Source organism: Aquarana catesbeiana, linkage group LG02, assembly GCF_042186555.1.
Source record: "Aquarana catesbeiana isolate 2022-GZ linkage group LG02, ASM4218655v1, whole genome shotgun sequence".
Lineage (NCBI taxonomy): Eukaryota > Metazoa > Chordata > Amphibia > Anura > Ranidae > Aquarana > Aquarana catesbeiana.
The window spans coordinates 177,995,233-178,010,451 of record NC_133325.1 but is presented as its reverse complement, the minus strand read 5'-3'; the positions used below and the strand labels follow the sequence as shown (position 1 = coordinate 178,010,451).

The window sequence follows — 15,219 nt, the reverse complement described above, 5'->3', positions numbered from 1 at the left end:
GTTCCTCCTGTCCCTGCCGCCATGTAAAGAGTGAGAGGGTAGAGCTGAGCTCCTCCCCTCTCAGCTATGACAGAAAATCTAGGAGTGCTAGGAGGTGACAGGGTCAATAAAGGGAACCTGTCACCTCCAATTGCTATCACACAGGGAATTGTTTTCTCCTGTGTGATAGCAATAAAGTTAAGTGAAAAAAAATTGATAAAAAAATAAAAATAAAAAAAATAAGAAATACAGTATTAATTAAATTTAAAAAAAAATAACAAAGTAATTAAAAAAAGTAAAGAATAAATAAAAAAAAATTATACTGTCTGTATCCTCATTAGATGGATTTAATCTCACTTCCTGACTCTGAGACTGGATTTGCACTTAAAAAAGGTACTGTTCCGACTTACAAACAAATTCGACTTAAGAACAAACCTACAGTCCCTATCTCGTTCGTAACCCGGGGACCCCCTGTATATATTTTTTTTAGCACAGACCCTAGAGCAGGGATATGCAATTAGCGGACCTCCAGCTGTTGCAGAACTACAAGTTCCATGAGGCATAGCAAGACTCTGACAGCCAAAAGCATGACACCCAGAGGCAAAAGCATGATGAGACTTGTAATTTTGCAACAGCTGGAGGTCCGCTAATTGCATATCCATGCCCTAGAGAATAAAATGGCAGCAGTCATTGCAACTTTTTTATCTTGCACAGTATTTGAGCAGCAATTTTTCATGCATTTAAAAAAAAAAAAAAAATCACAGTAAAGTTAACCCAATTAGTCAATTTGAAAGATGTTACGCCAAGTAAATAGATACCCAACATGTCACGCTTAAAAATTGCACACGCTCGTGGAATGGCGCCAAACTTCAGTACTTAAAAATCCCCATAGGCGACGCTTTAAAAAGGTTTACAGGTTACATGTTTTGAGTACAGAGGAGGTCTTGGGCTACAATTATTACTCTTGCTCCAACGTTCGCGGAGATACCTCTTTTGTCATTTGAATGCAGTTTACATATGTGGGCGTGACTTACGTATGCGTTCGCTTCTGCGAGCGGGGACAGGAGCGCTTTCAATTTTTATTGTTAAATTTTACTTTTATTTTTTTAGTTTGATGCTTTCTTTTTTAAATTTTTTTTCTTTCATCGCTTTTATTCCTATTACCAGGAATGTAAACATTCCCTGGTAATAGGAATAGTGCGTGACAGGTCCTCTTTAAGTCAATAAGTCCCCAGATCTCACCTCTAGGGTGGGAAGCCTGAAATTTAAAAAAAAAAAAAAAACGATCCTGGCTTCCCAGCTGAGGCGGGGGCAGTTTTATCAAATGCAAAAGCTGGGCGTGACGTCATTAAATCGTGCCCCGCCTCCGCAAGATCATAGAGACTTTGGTGACCATCTGGCCCGCCAAAAAACTCTACGGTCATCGTCAGGCACTGGTAGGTTCCTTCTCCAGTTCGCCAATTGCAGGGGCGAGCCGGAAGAAGCTGTGGGGGGCGGCGGGAGACGTGGGGCAGCCCCTGTTGAAGACCCTCTTGGTCGAAACGCGTCGGACGATCTCCCCTTCCTTACGCTGCTTTTCATTTATTTTAACCATGATCACGTTTATCTATTTTTTGTATGGTATTTTTAGAAATAAAAATCCTTGGTTTACCTGCACTATGCAGAAGCTTTTTATTTTTTATTTGCATATTATCCCGATGCAAGAAACTGCTTTCCAGTAGCCCACTTCCATCACGGGGTCTGGATCAAGTGTGCCCCCGGCTTTCTCCTTGGAATACATCTTTGAGGTCTATTGGCAGATATCCAGTTGGCGGTCCTTCCTGATGTTTCTCCATCCCACCAGAGAGGTTGAGAAGTGAGACAGAGGTTCCATCGTTCTGGATATCGCTTTTCAGCCTAAGTTTGGCTCCATGCACCATTGACTCCATGTCATACGACAGTCGAGTCCACGTCATCTGGTAAGAGTATCCACCCTACCTTACTTCCTGATGTTTCCACTTTGATGTCCCATATCGTGATGTTGGTTTACAGCTACGGAAGTTCTGTACCCTGTTGTTGATCCACATTCACAGATCCATATCGTGCACTACTGACTTTAATTTTTCAAGTTTCACATTACTTTTATTGGTTCATACTAGTTTCTCTTATTAATTTGAGTTTGGAATGGTCTATTCACTATATGTGGACACTTTATATATATTTGTTTATTTTATTCTACTTATGTTTTTTTCGAATATATGCCTTACTGTTTATTACAGCATCTCCCACTTAATTGCTTCACTACATTTCAATTTTTTATTATTTTTTAGCGCTGCATTTTTTCTCCCATTTACTAGTTATTGTTTGTCACAATGTATGCAGCTGCTGGCTCACGTATATTTTATTTCCTATATTAGAGCGCAGTGTTTTTGTAATTTCTTGTGGGGAAGAGGCCCTTGTCCCCATCAACATAGGTTACAAGGTGTTGTGGAGTGGGGGCAGAGCCCCCCCTCCTCCATGTTGAGGGCATGTGGCCTGCTATGGTTCAGGACTTGCTCATCCCTTTTTTTCTTTTTTGTCAAGGGGGTCCCCTTAAAATCCATACCCGCTGACAGCTGATAAGGCATTCGTTGTTAAGGATGCGGCAGCCAGGTTCCCGGCCCGCTCCTTAGCAACCAGCTCAATGCAGTAAATTACTGTATCTCAAAATGCGATAATTATCAAACAAATACCGCATTTGGTAAACGCAAAATTCTTAGTGAATTGCACTTTCAAAACTGATTTACCGCAAGCGCTATTTTACCACATTTTATTGGCCGTTATTTAACTCTTAGTGAATTGACCCCATAGTTCCAGTTCTACTGGACTAACAAAGTACTTACCACTATACTAACTGATCGTTCCCATGCCAGAGACTTCTCCAGCTGCTGTAGGCACAGATATAACTGAGCAGAACTTCTGCACCGTTCCACTGTCTGCCGCCACAAACGCAAGCGAGATGTAATGCTGTACTGACTTAACAAAAAAAAAAACACAAAGGTTATATTAGTTTCTGCTCACATATATTTTACACAAAACCTAAAAGGTAAGTGTAAGATTAGGAGTGAAGGGATCATGTCCTTACTTCTCAGTTGTTATCATAGTCTCCGGGTCAGTAGTTACAATCTTCTCATGCTGCACCTCACTCAGTATCCACAGCGGTTCCTTCAGGTATCTCCTTTCCACATTCTGTTCCAGATCTAAAAGCCTTAGCACAGCTAAGTCCAATGGATTGTCTGGCTCCCTGTGAAACCACACCTCTCTCTTCACTTTGGCCAAGATATCATCTGATGCATCTACCTTGTGCTCAAAATACTTCAGGTCACTTCGGATGGAGTCTAAGCTTGGAGGAGACCAGCCCTAAAAAGAACAGAACAGAATATTTACAGTTTTCCAAAATGTAAATAAGATTAAAAAAGTGCAGCCTTAAAGCGAAACGAAATCCACCGATTGAATGGTTTCAGACATGCCTTGAATGACACCTGTTACAGTTACTAGCGTGTTTATGTTCTCTCTCAACCAAACTATCAAATGGCTGGTGTCATAGCTGATCACATGTGCAGCACCTTGGAAACTGCAGATCAGAGGCCAAGATGGAAGCTTCCTTGGCTGTAAAAAAATAGAAGAGTTTAGTTCAGCTTTAGGCCCCTTTCACATGACCATTCCGCCTGTCAGTTTTTCAGGTGCACCTGATCAGATGGTCCATTCACTCCTATGGATGTTTACACCTGTCTACCTCTGATCTGATCCAGTCTACTAAAAACAAACAGAGGGGGGAACCCTCGTCCTCCGTGTAGGAGGATCGGATTGAAGGTCACTCAGGTGTAAACAGATAGCGAACTCCATTTAAACCCGAACGCCCATAGGGGTAGAGCGGGCTCTGTCAGTGTCCGCTCTGCAGAAACTGAGCAGACACTGATCTGTCACCCGCCCACTCTTATCAGCAGGGGAAGAGCAGACATCGCCCGTTGATCAAAATGCCATCTGCCCTGTGCAAAAGGGGCCTTACAGTTGTAAAGTCTATTTCTCTTTCAATTTATTGGGTGACACAGCACCTCTGAAATATATGCCTTGCCTATATAAGGTTGTACTTTGAGACAAAGCATTACCTCAAGGGTAAACGTACTGTCCATTGGTAGTTGAAGGCCAAGAAAAATTGTTTCTCCCCTATGGGCTAAATGCCAGTATTCACAGACTTATCACTCTGCAAAACAGTGGAAGAAGCCCTGTGTGGAGGGAGGAAACTGTTTGCTGACCGAACGGAAAATAAAAATGTAATGTTTATGAAAGCCTAAGTATTAACATGGAAACCTCACAACAGAGAAAAGGGGGTGAAGGAGAAGTGAATAACCCCCCCCCCCCCCCCCCCCCAAACACACTCAAAGCCACCTTGCACCAAAAGACAGAGCAAACATACCAATTAGCAATGTTTGTACTGAGCCAACAGAGAATAATTAAACATCACAAAAAGAAATGGTAATATTTTGCAGCCAGTTATAATGTAACTTGATTAAAGAAAAGGCAATGATAGTTGCAACGAACCCTAAGCTGAAGATCTGATGCCAGGACTCTTCGCTCCAAATCTTCTACCCACTGGAGGACAGACAGATCCACCTGGAATGACCACTGTTCTACGGACCATTTGTATAATGTTTCCTTACTTACAGGGTGACCTTCTGCAGGTTTGAACTCAAAGATGGGATCTAAAAGACAAAAATATAGTTTACCAATAAATTACATAATGCAGCAATATTAATAAGTGTTTCTAAACCTTTCCAGCCCTTTGCATTTATCAATATTTCATGTTAAAACCCTTACCAGAAGCTGCCCGGGCACACATTTCCTTGAGGTGCCCAAGATGCTTTGTGAGGTACTTGTGCAAAGACTTTTCCCGCATGCCACGTGGGTGGAGAGCTTTTATTAAGGCCTCCAACATAGCTGGGTCTTTTATCCACCACCATGTCTGTTTCTTGTCTATATGTGAAAAAGAAAAATGCAAATTATCAATTCTGATGTGCAAAACAATAACAGAACATAATTGCCAAGAAAAAAAAAATACCCCCAAACCGCCTAGAATTTAAACCTTTTCGGTGAAACTTATAGGGGCTAATAAAAGCCCCTATACATTTAAAATAAAATACATATATAAATTTCTTTTGAAGCCCCGCTGGTTTAATTTATAGATGAAAGTTTAGGCTAGGAATTTCCTCTCACTGCTTCAGCTGGTGGAGTTGGAAGTTACAGTAACTGCTCACTTGAAATAATGGGGCCTAAGAATTCTGACAGACAGGAAAGCTTAACTGCAGTTTACCCAAAGTCTGTTTCCTTTATCCTACATATGGACGAATGAGCCTGCTTTAAAGGAGTAACTCCACTTTTGATGAGAGGGGGGGGGGGGAACAAAAAATACCACCATTCTCCTTCAGATGATCTATGTACAATGCAGGGAATTAACAGATATTGCAGAATTTCTACCTTTTGTTATACTGAAGAAATAGCTGTTTGTCTGTGTCCATGTGCAAAGTGAATGTGAACGGCAGTGACTTTCTCATTATTGATCAGCTGCTGCACTTGCAGGGTCTGAATCACTTTAGACCTGATTAATTCTTTGGGGGTATCTCACCAGAAATTCAATTTTTTTTTTTTTTTCAGAGGATGTGAGGATACCCAAAATCTGATTTGTAACTTAGCGCAGACTTCAGTGAAAATTAGTGAGCCAATCACACAAAGCAGGAAATGACATTTCAGGGGGGCGTTCCGAACACCATCTGTGTACAGAAGACCTCCAGGTTGCCATATTGCTTGCATTTCACAGAAAATTACAGCGCTGTAGATCCAATAGGAAAATGGGATTTTGACTTACCGTAAAATCCATTTCTCTGAGTTCATTGACAGACACAGTGCTCCATTATTCAGAACCATAGGGTTATAATCGCCCCCTATAGGAGTAGGACACTAGTCAGAAAAAAAGACTTGGCTACGCCTATGGGCAGTCCTAGGTGATATAACCCCCCACCCCCCCTCTGCTATAGGCCTTCAGTTTAGTAACAAGCAGTGTCAGAAGCATCAAAACTCCTTAGAGAGGTGAGAGGTGGGAGCTGTGTCTGTCAATGAACTCAGAGAAATGGATTTTACGGTAAGTCAAAAATCCCATTTTCTCTTTCGTTCATTGACAGACACAGCGCTCCATTATTCAGAACCATAGGGACATCCCAAAGCAGTGCCAAACATGAGCGGTGGGACAACGAAAAATCCCAAAGGCCAACACAAGAGCCAACCAGGTAACAGGAGCTCAACATAGAACTGGAGCCCAACCTGAACAATACACCCCCAAGAGAGATTAGACCCCCCTAAACAGCAGCCCACAACACCTTTCGGCCAAAAGAAGAATCCTCAGACGCCAGTACATCCACGTTGTAGAATTTTTCAAAAGTGTACACCGACAACCAAGTGGCCGCCTTCCATCATCAAGTGTCAGCTGCGTTGGTTTGCAAGGCCTAAGAAGCAGTAAGCAGCCAAGTAGAATGCACCGCAACAGGGAAAGGAGGAACCCAACCCCTGATACAATAGGCCAGAGTCATCGTCTGATCCATCTAGAAAAAGTTACAGAAGAAGCAGACAGCCCATTTTTTGGCCTAAACAGTGAGTCTGATCTCCGAAAAGACCCTGTGACTGCCAAATACACCCGAATCGCCCGAACACATACAGGGCATATAAAGGTAAAACCCTTAGGACATTTTGACCTGGGACACAGGGAATGCAATACTATGTCCTTGGTCAAAAGGAATCAGAGGAAGGAACCATGGACAAGGGCGAAGAACCACTTCATCTTTGTGGTTCACCAGGTGAGAAGTATGACATGGTAATGCCTACGGTTCCGATACTCTGCGAGCAGAGGCGATAGCAAACAAAAAAAGTCACCTTCTGGGACAGAGCAAGCAGAGGAACCTCCTGAATATTTTCAAAGGGAGGCTCCTGTAGAACCGAACACACCAAAAGCAGATCCCATGGTGGTAGAAGAGTCCGCACCGGAGGAAGCAGATGTAGAACCCCTTGATTAAGAGTACGCACCAGGGGACACCCAAGAAAACTGCCAAGGCCGACACCTGGCTCTTGATGGTACTCAAGGCAAAGTTCTGCTCAACCCCCCCCATGAAGGAAGGTCGAAATCCGAGCCACCGAGAAAGAACGAGGGTAATTGCCAACCGCCTCACACCAGGATATGTATGCTATCCATGTCCGGTGGTAAATCTTCCTAGCCTTCAGCAGCGTCATAACTTAAGCACCTGGCTCATAACAGCCAGGCTTTTAAAACCAGTGACTGAAACAGGATGGAATATCGGCCCTTGGGACAGTAGAACCTCCCTGAGGAGGCAGTCGCCAAGGGACGTCAGCGAACCAAGACCGACAAGGCCATCCGGGCCCACTAGAATGACTGAAATCCCTTCGACCTCGATCCTGCCACGGCAGAAGCTTGAGAGGAGGAGAGGCGTAGATCCAACTATACTTGCCCCACCAGAGCGTCTGTAGTGTCCACCAGAGGATCCTGTGACCTTGACAGAAACCTCAGTACCGTTCCGTTGAGCCGGGACGCCAACAAATTTACCTCAGGAGTGCCCCATCAGAGACATATCCGATGAAACATGTCCTGGTGAAAGGACCACCTAGTGGATCAACACTAGACGACTGAGGCAACCGCCTGCCAATTTTCCACTCCTAGAATGCATACGGCGGTGGGGGCTGGAACAAGGCGTTCTGCCCACTGGAGGCTGCTGGCTTCTGTCAGGGCTGCCAACACACTGTTCATTTCACCCTGGTGATTGACATAGGCCACTGCCGTGGCATCGCCTCGCTGGATCCGTACCAGGAGCCCCCGAAGTCGACCTCCATGATTCATACATTGATCGCTCGAAGTCCCAGGATATTGATTGTCAGTCCAGATTCCTCCAACTACCCAGTCCCAGGACACCTCCCCACCCGGACAGACTGGCATTGGAGGTAACCACTGTCCAATACAAGGGGAGAAAGGATGTGCCTTGCCAAAATCCCGGAGAGCAAAGCTACCAGACCAGGGACCCCCGGTTTTCTGGTTGAGCCGAATCGGATAGCCCAGAGACCTTGGGCACTTCACGCCAGGATCTCACATGAAGGGAGCTTGTATTGAACTGCGCAAATGGAACTGCCTCAAAAAGGTAGATACCATTAGGCCCAACACCCACATGCAGGACCACAGGGATGCCCACCTGCGAGATAACAGTAGTTGAAGCGCAGCATGCAACTTCTGGAGTTTGTCCAGAGGAGGAAACACTCTGGCTAGAGATGAAATCAGAGTCAGGCCCAGACAATCCAATTTTCTGGAGGGAGCCAGAGCAGACTTCAGGTAGTATAGAAGCCAACTGAAGTCTGGTCTGTATAGCGAGCTACGTCACCCCTCAATGTAGTTGAGGACTCTGCTCGCAGAAGGTAAGAAGCCCAGGACTGCAATCCCCTGCTGACGTAACCATGCCAGCAGGGGATTGCGTAACTACGCCAGAACTGGGGCCAACACCTTTGTGAATACGCAAGGAGGGGAGGGGAGGCGAGACCAAAGGTCAACACCGCAAGCTGATAATGCTCTTCTCCAATAGTAAAACGGAGGAAGTGTTGGTGTCGGGCACATATTGGAGTGCGTAAATAATCATCCGTGATGTTGACAGAAGTCAGAAAGTCCCCATGATGAAGGGATGCCACCACAATGCGGATGGACTGTGGTTCTGACCTTCGGTACCCACTGGAACCGGGACAAGCACAACCCCAAGGAGAACTGCCAACAGTCCAGTGACAGACACCTATTAGAAGGAAAAAGCCTTTTTCGTGCCTTCGAGGCCGTAACACTAGGAAATAGGTGAGGGCGCGCCTTCATGCTGAAGAGGCCTTGTCCGTGGGTCTAGGGAGCCCCACTCTCGGCTCGCCAGACCAGGTCCATTGTATGCCAAGATGGACCGCATCCGCCAGGAGACTCTTTTCCTCATTTCAGACTGTGGAAGAGATGTACACTTCCCTCCTGTGAGACTCGTAATGATGTCATCCAGGGTAGCCCCAGACAGACAATTGCCTTGAAATGGTAACCCAGTCAGAGCTTTTTTAGAAGCCCAGTCCGCAGACCCACACTTAAGCCACAATACATGTCTAAGTACCACTGCAGAAACAGAGAGCTTAGGAACCAAGGAAACTTCAAGGAGGCATTGCATACAAACTGCAGCCCCCAGACCAACTGGTCCACCAACTCAGGGAAAGCAGAGGGAATCTGCTCCCCCTCCAGGTATGTCAGCCAGATCCTTAAAAGCCGGAGACTCCTACCAGAATCATGGTCGCCTTGCGCAACCTAGAGACAGGGGGATCCACTACTGGTGGAACAGTCCACTCTTTGAGGGACCCCACAAAGGGGTACCTCACAGCGAAACGTCTTTGGAACCACAAAAGGGCACTTTGGACACTCACAGTGTTTACAAACAAATATTCCAAAATAGAGGGGCGAAGGGAATGCTTTTGCTGTGTGAGAGTTTATGGGTGCCAAGGGGACCGGCATCTCCACTGCAGCCACATCCTCCATCTTTAAAGTTTCCCACACAGATGTAATAAGGGTGACAACTAGCACCTTCTTGTGTGCCACTGCAGTTGTGGACCTCACTAACTGGCAGGACAGGGATTGTGGCCACCAACCCCGCAAGGTGGACCACATCCATGACGGCAGAGCCAGACATGGGATCAGTCTAGAGCGATGAGGCAGGGGACGGCATGTACTAGCCTATATGCCTAAGCATCACCTGTGAAAACACAAGAACTCAGGGGGGCCGGCGCCTGAGACCTCCGTCGTCATGGGCCCCGCACCGGGGACGTCACTGAGGTCCCACACAGGGGACGTCGACCAACGGCTCCTCACAAGGGGCACCGGCCGAGACGGAAACCCTGCACAGGGGGCACCTACGGAAACCCTGCACAGGGGGCACTGGCGGAGGCCCCTCACAGGAGGGCCCACATAAACAATCCCCCAAAAGGGGGTCGCCCTCAGAGCCCCCACAGCGTCGTCCCTCTGGAAGAAAGTGTCGGCGTGGCTGCTTGAACTAACAGGCCACAAAAGCCGCGGACTGAATTTTCGGCCGCCCGCCGCAAGTGCACAGGACCGCGGGAGGACCAGACCAAGCAGAGCTGAGGAAGGAGGGCGGCTGCAACGGAGGAGGGCTCTAGGGCCGCCTCACACATGACCTGGTCGGTAGGCCGCAAAAGCCACGGCCTAAATTTGCAGCCGCCCGCCGCGAGTGCATAGACCCAAGCAGAGCCGAGGAAGGAGGGCGGATGCCCGCAATGGAAAGCGGCGGCCTCCGCCACCCGCTCTAGGGCCACCCCTCACATGCCTGGTTGGTAGTTCGCAAAGCCGCGGCCTAAATTAGTGGAGGGCCGCTGCAGATCCACGGATGCCTGGTCACCCACCCAACCATCCAGCAGGTGCCAAGGCGTACCCCCCCATAGTGACATTGGGGGGGAGTGTCCCAAACACCTAGGCTCGAGGTCAGGGCCTCACCCGGGAAGAGGGGGGTGTGGAGGAGAACCCCAGAGGGACCGACCACCCCAGGGAGTACCCGCGCCCCACACCACTCCAGGGAAGGAAAGGAGGGGAGGGGGACCCTTACTTACCGCTCCAGTAAAGTGCGTGGGTAACGATCCCATACAGATTCTCATCGCCACCGAAGTGGGGGCTTTCAGCCATTAGGAACACTGCAACACAGGCTGAGACCCGGTTGTATGCGACCTCGTGAGACATTTAATTTGCAGGGCCAGCCCCCATCCAGTGGGGCTATGTCGCAGCTGACCTAGTGTGTAGCTGCGGTCTGCACACGCTCGCTGGCCAGACTGGGGAGACCACTGGATCTTAGTGTCCAGCCCGTTGCCCAGCCTGGCAGTTGATTGTAGATCTCACAGGAAAAAATCCAAGAGAAAAAAAAAGTAGTTTAAAAAGCAAAAACAAAAAAATTGCCAGGACCAGAGATCCCAGCAGAGAACTAGGTCCTTACTCCTGACTAGGCAGAAAAAAAAACTGAAGGCCTATAGCAGAGGGGGGTGTATATCACCTAGCACTGCCCATAGGCATAGCCAAGTCTTTTTTCTACCTAGTGTTCTACTCCTGTAGGGGGCGATATAACCCTATGGTTCTGAATAATGGAGTGCTATCAATGAACGAAAGAGAAAGGTAATTTTTAATAGGGTTATGTTACAACATGGCTTATGTTGCAATTGTATGTGGTATGTTTTATTATACTGGTAAAAAAAAAAAAAAAAAAATTCTTATGAACGTGAAGTTATCCTTTAAGATAAACTATAATTTGAGGATCTTCACATACATCCTGCAAAGAGTTAAAGGGATGAAACAGGTGATGTGAGGTAAACTCACCCTCTGGAATGGGCCTTTGTATGAGTTGATTGTAGTACTTCTGCTCTATGTCTGAGAAGAGCTTTCTGGATGGCCTTCCTCTACGTCTCTCTTGTGTTGAGCTGTGTAAACTTGCCGCACTATTTCTTAAAGGCTTGTTACATAAATGACAAAGTGCAGAAACAGACGGCAGAGAAGTGCCAACACCAGCAGGCTGCTCTTCTGTCAGTTCACTGGCCTGTAGAATATAAACAATGTGTTAAATTTATATGGTTAATGGATATGCTTGATGCAACTACCTTAATATTCAGTGGGCTGCAGTTCTTAGAAACATTGCAACATCAAGACCATGTAAAAAGAAACTGAAAGGTCAAAGTTCAACAAGCTATAAATACATTTGATGTCATTTACCATGATTGTCGTTTTCAGCTTGGCCCATGCTATTACTATCCTTGTGGCATCAACAAAACACATTAAAAAAAAAGTAGAGGGCTATAGACACAAAACATGGTTAAAGTGACACTAAAGCTTTCTTTTTTTTTTTTTTTTTTTAAATAACAAACATGTCATACTTGCCTCCACTGTGCAGCTCGTTTTGCACAGAGTGGCACCGAACATCCTCTTCTGGGGTCCCTCGGCGGCTCCTCCCCGCATCAGATAACCCCCTGGGAGAGGCGCTCTCCCGAGTCATTCATTCGGCGTCCATAGAAGTCGAATGTATGACTCGGCCCCGCCGTAAAAAAAGAAAAGCTGTGTAGCCTAAAAGCAATAAGAGAAATTATGTTTGCCGTTTTCCTGGCACTTAGTGGCTATCAATATAAATCTGTGATTAGGTCCTGACTTATACTTACTGCCAGAAAAGTAACCAGAAGGACCCAGAATAAATGCTTCTGATACAAGAAGTTCAGAGTTCAACACCATATCTAGAGTGCCCAAGCACGAGTCCTGACAGGGAAGCCATGCGTCAGCAAAACCAGTAAGCTCTTGGCAGACCGACAAGGCTGAAAAGAAAACTTGCAGACAATTTTCCACTTGGTTCAGCAAAACACAAGGATGCGAGGTGATCACAAGCAGGAGCGGTCGATGTCACTCATTTAAAAGCATAAATCTGACTGCCACAATAAGGAGAAAATCTCTCAGTATGCGCAATAGATGCAGACTGAAATTGTTCTGAATGATTCTTCCTTCAGAGAGGGCAGACAGTCTACATCTAATAACATATGCAGAAGGATCTTGATCAAAACCAAAAATGCCAAACATGTCTGTATGATTTAGTAGGAAGGAAGGGAAAGGACTCTAATGCACATAGGTCAGATGTAGCCCCTAGCAGACAGCTGAAACAGACCATAAAGGAGCCTCTTCACACAAGAGCCAAATGGAGGCATATCGTATGCCTGTGTAGGGCAGCGTTTGCCTGCACAGGGATACATGGAACACCTGTGCAGGTAGTCACATTGATGTCTATTGGGACACAGTGGCTACATAAACACAGCCGCTCTGTCCCAATATGACAGACGCATGGGTAAGGGTTTGATGGTTCTAGCTAAAGTACGAAAATGGAGTTCAAAAACACCTCAGACTTGCAGAAATGTTAGTTCCTAAATTTCTGATGTGTGAGGTGAGCCGTTTAATGGGGAAGCTTAACCACTTGCCTACTGCGCACTTTCACCCCTTTCCTGCCCAGACCAATTTTCAGCTTTCAGCGCTCTCACACTTTGAATGACAATTACTCAGTCATGCAACAATGTACCCAAATGAAATTTGCGTCCTTTGTTTTACACAAATAGAGCTTTCTTTTGGTGGTATTTAATCACTAGTGGTTTTTTTATTTTTTGTGCTATAAATAAAAAAATACTGAAAATTTGGTTTAAAAATGCCTCTTAGTTTCTGTCATAAAATTTTGCAAATTAGTAATATTTCTTCATAAATTTTGGCAAAAATGTATATGGCTACAAAGATATGGCTATCTTTGGTAAAAATAACCCCAATTAAAGTATATTTAGTTTTTGTAAAAGTTAGAGAGTCTACAAGCTATGGCGCCAATCATTGAAAATTGATCACACCTGATGTACTGAAGATCTCTCTTGAGACACTAACAAGCCAGGAAAGTACAAATACCCACAAAATGACCCCATTTTGGAAAGCAGACACCCCAACGTATAATCTATGAGGCATAATGAGTCTTTTGAACCGTTCATTTTGTCCCAGAAGTTTTTGGAAAATGTGGGGGAAAAAATGAAAATGCATTTTTTTCCCACAAAGTTGTCCATTTTTACGATATTTCCAACACATAGCATGTACATAGCAAAAATGACACCCCAAAATACATTCTGTTACTCCTCCTGAGAATGGCGATACCACATGTGTGAGACTTTTACACGGCCTAACCACATACAGAGGCCCAACATTGAAGTAGCACCTTCAGGCATTCTACAAGCATAAAATTACACATCTAATTTCCTGAAAACCTATTATTTTTGAAGGCCCTTATATTTCTAACACATAGTATTTACATACCAAAAATTACACTCCAAAATAAATTCTAGGGTAAAAAAAAAAAAAAAAAAGGTATTACCTGTGGTTTTAGTAGTGTCCCCAGAGGAGAGAATTGGTCCAGGCAGCAGGCAGGGATGTGCTTAGCAACAATAGGAATTATCCAGGCAGGAATATTGTCTATAGTCAGCACAAGGATATTGTCAGCACAGCCAAAGCATTTGTCCATAGAAATTGTCCAGGCAGAGACAGCCAGCACAGCCATAATATTGGTCCTGGTACATAGTTACCTTGCCTGCACTCATTATTGTACTGCTCCCCAGCCCTTCATAAACATACTGCCTCTTGCTACAGCTAATTATTTCCACAGTCCAGGTAGCAGGCAGAGGTGTGGTCAGTTTATGCTGCAGGCAGAGGGATGGCGGCAGTAAATCAGCAGCAGGCTGAGGGCCGCAATCAGGTAAGACCTGTGCACAGGGGCACAGGGGTAGAGGCTTCGACCTATCCAAATCTTTATGAAGCCTCTGGACTCCAGACCCCAATCCGGAAATTACGAAACCCGGAGACAACAAAAAAAAAAAAAAAAAAAAGAAGTTTTCTCCACCTAGAAAAACATTTCTGGAGCCCCACATGTGAGACCCCTGTTTACTAGAGTAGCAGAGCAACAGATCAGTCCAGGCGGTAGGCAAAAGCATAGTCCATAAAACAAGGCCAGGGTCAGTTCACATGGAAGCAGTCCAAGCAGTAGGCAGAAGCGTAGTTGATAAAACAGGCCAGGGCCAGTTCACGTGGCAGCAGTCCAAATGATTGGCAGAGGCATAGTCAAAAAACAGGCCAGGGTCAGTTCACGTGGAAGGCAGTGGCATGGTTATTTGAGGAAGCATGGGAAATTGTCAGCACAGATGATGAAAATGGGGAAATGGTTAAGAATATGGGCTCATATTTTAAGGATGTGCGATATAGTTCGGAGGGACACTGGGGACAATGGTAGCTGGTATCTCTTCGAAATCCTTTTTTGCTGCATACTCAATATCTTTTTTGGTGTCTTCGGCCTGCTTCAGATGTTGGAATGTGGTCCGGGAAGTGGCGTTCATGAAGTCGGCTAACAGCTTTCAGACCGAAGATTTTCTGGGGGGTGGGGGTCTTTGATGGTAGATGAAGTACGTGACAACTATGAATTTTAGGAAGTGGGCAGGGCTTTCTGTGGATTTGGTGTGAATTAGGCATTATAAATGGCCAAAATCAATTAAATAGAGTGCTACTTTCTTGTACCAGAAACGGGACCTCCTTATTGATAAATAGGGCTGAAGCATTTGGTCATT

The 15,219-nt window shown here is 45.6% G+C and overlaps 1 protein-coding gene across 2 annotated transcripts in view; it reads right to left on the bottom strand.

The window, feature by feature from the left end:
- BAZ2A (bromodomain adjacent to zinc finger domain 2A) overlaps positions 1-15,219 on the bottom strand; it is a 164,923-nt gene that overhangs the window by 13,267 nt on the left and 136,437 nt on the right. For both annotated transcript variants that reach the window (XM_073613917.1, XM_073613916.1), the window contains exons 21-25: positions 11,426-11,642; positions 4,816-4,971; positions 4,540-4,700; positions 3,083-3,357; positions 2,841-2,973 (exon numbers count right to left, since the gene is read on the bottom strand). In XM_073613917.1, the coding sequence (XP_073470018.1) occupies positions 2,841-2,973; positions 3,083-3,357; positions 4,540-4,700; positions 4,816-4,971; positions 11,426-11,642 (942 nt within the window). The remainder of the gene's footprint in view (positions 1-2,840; positions 2,974-3,082; positions 3,358-4,539; positions 4,701-4,815; positions 4,972-11,425; positions 11,643-15,219) is intronic.